Source organism: Aplysia californica, unplaced genomic scaffold (assembly GCF_000002075.1).
Source record: "Aplysia californica isolate F4 #8 unplaced genomic scaffold, AplCal3.0 scaffold00770, whole genome shotgun sequence".
NCBI classification, from domain to species: domain Eukaryota; kingdom Metazoa; phylum Mollusca; class Gastropoda; order Aplysiida; family Aplysiidae; genus Aplysia; species Aplysia californica.
The window spans coordinates 192,247-198,219 of record NW_004798040.1 but is presented as its reverse complement, the minus strand read 5'-3'; the positions used below and the strand labels follow the sequence as shown (position 1 = coordinate 198,219).

General features: G+C 42.1%; 1 protein-coding gene across 1 annotated transcript in view; it reads left to right on the top strand.

Annotated features, from left to right (window-relative positions):
* Positions 1-5,690, top strand: part of LOC101853973 — a 12,735-nt gene extending 7,045 nt beyond the window's left edge. The window contains exons 3-4 of the mRNA XM_005109361.3: positions 1,700-1,821; positions 3,003-5,690. Of these exons, the coding sequence (XP_005109418.1) occupies positions 1,700-1,821; positions 3,003-4,157 (1,277 nt within the window). The 3' untranslated portion in view covers positions 4,158-5,690. The remainder of the gene's footprint in view (positions 1-1,699; positions 1,822-3,002) is intronic.
* The last annotated feature ends 283 nt before the right edge of the window (positions 5,691-5,973 follow it).

Here is a 5,973-nt window from a genome sequence, read left to right as displayed (position 1 = left end):
GCAGACTTATTACTACTAGCTTTCAGCTCTTAAAACGAAAACAAAAAGGGTTAGCATAAGGGTTTAACGCTCCTATCAACACTATTAGATAATTTTACTCTATGAGATTAACATTTGAGAGTCAGGACCTACGAAGTTAACGTCCGTCTCCAACAGAACAGAGCCAACTGGGTTGAAAGCCCGAATAACTCCACAAAATGATCCGTGTTAAAAGACGACAATGCTGGAATTGGAACCAGGGCCATTCGCTCTGTAGTCCAGTACCTGGATACCTGGAGGTGTCATCTCTGACTCAGAGGTTGACGTGTAATGACCCTCCATCCTTCACGGTCGCGAGCTGCCGTTGCACATTCTGGTATATCCAGGCCAGTCCATGTTCTTATGTTGTCCATCTATTTTATTCTTTGCCTTCCTCTGGCTCTCTTGCCTCTCATCTTTTCTTCAAGCACCTCTTTCACAATGGTCTCGTTTCTTTTTAAATGGCCATAGTATTGTATTTTTCTACATTTTATCTTGCTCAGCAAAGTCTGCCTTGTTTGTAGAATCTGACATACCTCATTGTTTGCCTTTTTTGTTTTCCAACTTATTCTGGTCATTCTACGGTGACACCACATCTCTAACGCAACTATTTTGATTTTTTCTTTCCTTGTCAAAGTCCAGGTTGTAGTCCAGAATGATACCAATATTATTGCTGAACAAACGGATCCCCCCCCCCATCCTAACTCTTTCATTATTTTTTTCACGCTATGAGGTCACATCATTAAAAAATTGTTTGTTGCCAGCCAGTTCTGTGCAACCTTAAACTAAAAGTTTTGTGAATAAAATCAAACCTGTTCATAATGGTCATGTAAATCATCCAACGTGGAGAAATGTGACCGAAATAGACAGAGACAGGTGGTTGCTATGGTCAGAGTCTTTATGGTCGACTTACTTTGCATATGAAACTGAATTCTCTTGTGGTACATAAACCCTCAGTGCCTATAATTGCAGCAGTGTGATAACCGTTATTACTTGCTGTCCCCATAAGGTATGGGCGTTGGTATTGTGCTTACTTCAGTGGACACTTGCATGTCATTGGGTCAATGCTGCATTAAGTCCTGCCCCCACTTGTTTAGTATTTGTTCCTAGCCAAATGATAAGCCCAGTTGCTTCTTTGCTATGATCAGGTAAAAAATATCGGAGGAAAACCGTATGGGTGTCTCGAAACAGTGGCGGTTAGTTCAGGTGACCGCTTTAATGCAAGTTCGACTGTAATCTAAAAGGTTAGCATGAAGTAGATTAGTGTGCACAGCTATTTATGCATTGATACCTTTTCAAATTGAATGAGTTGATTCTAGATATAGTATTGAACATGATAAGTTGTACCTTTTTCTTCTCCAATAGAAGTATATGGGTGGTTGGCGGGTGCTCTGGTGGGGTTTGCTTCTTCTTTCCTTTCAAACATCTATTGTCTTAAACTTAAATCTCTCCTCCTTTATTGTGTTTGTTACTCTCTTGTAACCCCTCTAGTCTTCGGCACTTATAAATGACCCTATCATGTTTCAAGTGCCGTAAAACAATTATTACTAAAACTAAATGAAAGTATAATTAAATGCATATATATGTGACAGGTTCTTGATTGTAATCAGTTCATCAATGTGGGTAGTAGTATGATCTTCCTCTGCCTCATAGTCACAAAAGTTTTCATTTTCTGTCCTAGATCCGTCCAACCTGTCGAATGAAGACAGATTCTCAAGCCCGTGGTTGGCAAAACTCAAGCTGATCTATGGAGATCTCAATGCCCATCGCATCAAGGAGCTGAAAGATCAGTGCAGGAGAGAGGTGAATACATCATGTATAAGTACATAATTATATAATAATGTGTGTGTCCAGCTGGGTCCTTGTGACTTGTTAGAGGGTAGTCTCAGATCATCATGGTTAAAACACAGTTTTGTCTTGTTGTTTTGGGGTTTTTAAAAATGTTCCCTCTGGGTTCTAGTCGTTGGTGTATGGTATATTAGCCTCTGCTGGTTTGTTTCTTTCTTTTGTATCCTCAGTATGTTATAACACAGTTTCGATACTTGTACTTCTAGTTTACTGAAAAATAACTTGTTGAGACAATGTCACTGTTGCTCGGATTCGTGAGGTTGAGGGAGATGAACTCTGTTTTTTTTTTTGGCGTTTTTTAAAAAGTTTTCGCCAAACAAAAAAACAACAAAAAATGTGACCTAGAAAAGACTTTTGTATTGGTTTGTGAGGATATGTGACAAGTTGTGTCGTTAATGTTATAATGTATTTAATGTCCCTTTTTTTCTATTTGAGACAAGTCAGACATTTAGCAATTGTAGTCACTTTATAGAAGTCGGTGAAAAATGAGCAGTATAGTTTACTGACTCGAGTTGGTTGGTCAAGAAGACGGGTATAAATTACTATAATTTGTAACGATACGTCAGCTTCACATGTGTTGTTTAGTACATCCATATTAGTTGGTGCTTTTTGCTGTTGGTGTAATGATTTAGTTGAGCAGTCTCTGAACACATTTGTACTGCCCTTTGGAGTTCCCTGTTTGAGGTGATAATATACATTTCTATTGATATGGATTTTAAAAAATTCTTTGAATCTTTCCTGTTTCTGCTCCATTAGTGTTTGTAATTTAACCGGCTGCTACTATAGGACATTCATGTAGACATTTATTTGAAACAGAATTTGGAATGATTTAGTCAGAAATAATGTATTTTGAATGATTTTCTGTTTTAGTTTTAAAGGTCCTAAATTTGCTTGGACAAGCGAAATCACCTCTGTTGAATTTACGTAACAAGGAAAAGGGGTCTTATCTGTCTTGTTTTTTCTCAGCACTAAATGACCTTTAATTTGTGATTTGTCGGTGTGCTTCTACTCATTGAAACAAACAGACGATATTGCATGTATGCCATCATTATAACAAAATTTCCCGGTGAGATTCAATAAATGTGGAATTTCTTAATTTCTTTTTAAATTCTTTTTCTCCAATCTTTGTCTTTGAGATTGCGGTGGCGAACGGACTGGAGAACGAATCGTACGCAGAGGCCATCCAACGACTGTCAGACCTGGAGTGGCTGACACACAAACAGTCAAACGACACAGTGGTGGACGGACTATTCACAGGCCAGCTGGTGGAGGCCTACCACAGCCTGGGGGCGGGGCACATCTCAGTCAATCTGCAGACGTTTAACGTGCTGCCTGTGCCCATGTCAGCGCCGCGGCAAGCCTCGGGTCTGGTCATGCTGGAGGACTGCTTCACCACCTTCTGTAACATCGAGAACCTCTGTGAGGTCATGGCGCAGCCTGCCTCTATGGCAGCTGGCAGTATGGAGCAAGGTGACGTGAATTCGGCCGGTTCGCCGCCTTTGGTGAATATCTCGAATATGCCGCGTAGGAGGAATGTGGGTGGGGTGCTCGGAGGGTTGGGGGGTAGCTCGGGAACACCGGTGACCAGAAAGTCGCTCCGCTTGTTGCAGCATCAGCAGGAGCCGTCTCCCATCATCCACCAGGCTGTCTCCCCATCGGTCGCGGGCTACAACGCACCCTCCAGCCTCCCCCATCCTCTTAACATTCCCTTCTCTCCGGTTGTTACGTTGTCGCTGGGGCAACAACAGCAGCAACACCTCAATGAGCGACTCTCAGACATAACAACGACTACCGCAGCCACCTTCAGAACGTCGACTCCAATCGGAGCAGGAGGGAGCGAGGCCTCATGTGGCGTCCCCGCTCACCCCACCAGCAGACTCCAGCGGCGGTGCTTGCTGCGACAACTCCCAGAATGTCTCATCATCCAGTTGATGCGTTTCCGCTTCGACCAGGTCACAAAAACACCCACAAAAGTCAACACATCCGTCAGCATCCGACTTCGGAGCTTCAACCTCCGGGACGTTATCTACGACACGGTGACCCAGCGCAGCGACCTCACGGCCCAGTCCGGCGGCCATGTTTACGAGCTGTACGGCTTGTGCCTCCACCTGGGGGCCAACAGTCTGTCCCATGGTCACTATGTCAGCTACACCCTGGACGCGGGGAAGTGGTACCGGATGGACGACCAGGATGTCCGCGAGGTCAACATGGAGTACCAGTTGGGCACCGAGGAGATCCGGCAGAATGCTTACCTCCTTTTCTATCGCAGGATGAGTTCAGACAGTGTGTGATACTCCTCCCTCATCCGTCGCGATTATATCTCTGTGCGTCTGATACTTTCTCCGATACTCCCTAGATACTGTTCATTTCCCCTGCCAACTCTACCACATATGGTAGAATGAATTGTACATATGTTATGGTATCAACTCTACCGTATGGGGTAGTATCTCCAGTAACAATATGAGATGGTATTGCCTGTACCATACATGGTAGTATTGGCTGTATGATGGTAGTATCATCAGTAAGTGACATATTGTTGGACAGCTGTTGAAATGTGCTAAGCTCAAATTTTGAAACATTTTTTGTTGCCATTTCTTAATCTCTGGTATTGGTTACAGTGTGCTCAAGAAATTTTTGGTCAAAATTCAATTTCTAAATGTGGAAATAAAAAGCAAGAAAAATACAGAATTCTGTATACAACTGTTCAAGGAATGAAACTGGTTTTTTTTTCTCTCCTGTAAAACTCTGCTTTTTTTAGCTTAATGCATTTTAACAGCATACTGACGATATGTGTCTGGTGTTAACCGTATCAAAAGGTTGTACTGTCGGTAAGTACCATCATGAGTGATGGTATGGACGATACGATATATGTGGTAGTATCGGTGGTCATCTTACCACATATGTGGCACGACGTCAACGTTTCCATATTTGATGGTTTTGACCATACCATGCGTTGTGGTTTGGACCATATCATATGTGGTGGTATCTGTAAAGATGGGTCAGGGTGGTTGGAATGTCTCCGGTCTCAGGATGAGTTGTGACATCTGTTGCTATGGTGATGCCGATGACCACAGTGTGTGAAGGTTTACGTTTCACTGTCGACTTGATGTAGTTTCTCTCCTCTGGATGGACAAGAATCTTGCAACTGTCTGTTGGTCAGTCTGTCTGTCTGTCTGTCTCTCTGTCTGTCTTGGTTTTCCCATGCTCTAAATGACTTTTATTTTGTGTCAAGTGTTTGTTTTGACTCAAAACAAACGAAGGTGGACAAGAAAGGTAGCAGTTGCCGCTCTATTCTTCAAGAGCCCTTCTTCTGGTGTAGATAATCTTGTTCTATTCTTCAAGAGCCCTTCTTCTGTTGTAAGATAGAGTTGTGATAGTTTCTGGAGGCTCTTCACATAACAACGGCAGAACATAGTTGGTAGTTTGTAGGATGCAACTGGTAGTATACTTCTTTTCTTTTCCTTTTTTGTTACTGTCTGTTTGCTGTACTGTTTTTCTGCTTTAGATGACTTTTTAAAAAAATGATGTCGATTTATTTCTCTTTATTTGAACAAACAAATTAGCCGGTAGATAAAAGGGTAAAAGTAAAGTATAACCCCTTAGTGGGCAACATCCAGGTCAAGGTGGGGCTGCTGGTTTGTTTTACAGGAACAGGAAATGGCAGACTGTTTCAAATATCGTCTCTATAGGTTTTTTTCCTTCTGTCCCAGAGAACAGTTCGGAGTTGCTGGTGTAGTCACCAGTGTCTGTATATATGCGAGGCAGCGTGGTGGAATCAGGCTCTCGTCAAATTTTGGGCATGTAGAGTTATTGGTATCATCTTAAAGCTTGTTCACTTGACTTGTCTTTATTTGGTTGAAAAAAATATCCATTTATCTTGAATACAAGTCGAGATATTTGTGAATGAAGGAGGTGGGGGTCACCTGTTTTTAGAGGTAAAATTAGTGAGAAAATGGACGCCAAAGATTAGTTTTTTCCTTAGCTTAAGAAGAGTCTGTGGTAACTGAAAATTTACATGTGCCTTTCATCAACGTTTTTCAGAAAAATCCACACAGAAATGAGTTCTTTAATGGGCATGAAAGGTGTTGAGCCAAAAAACAAAAATTT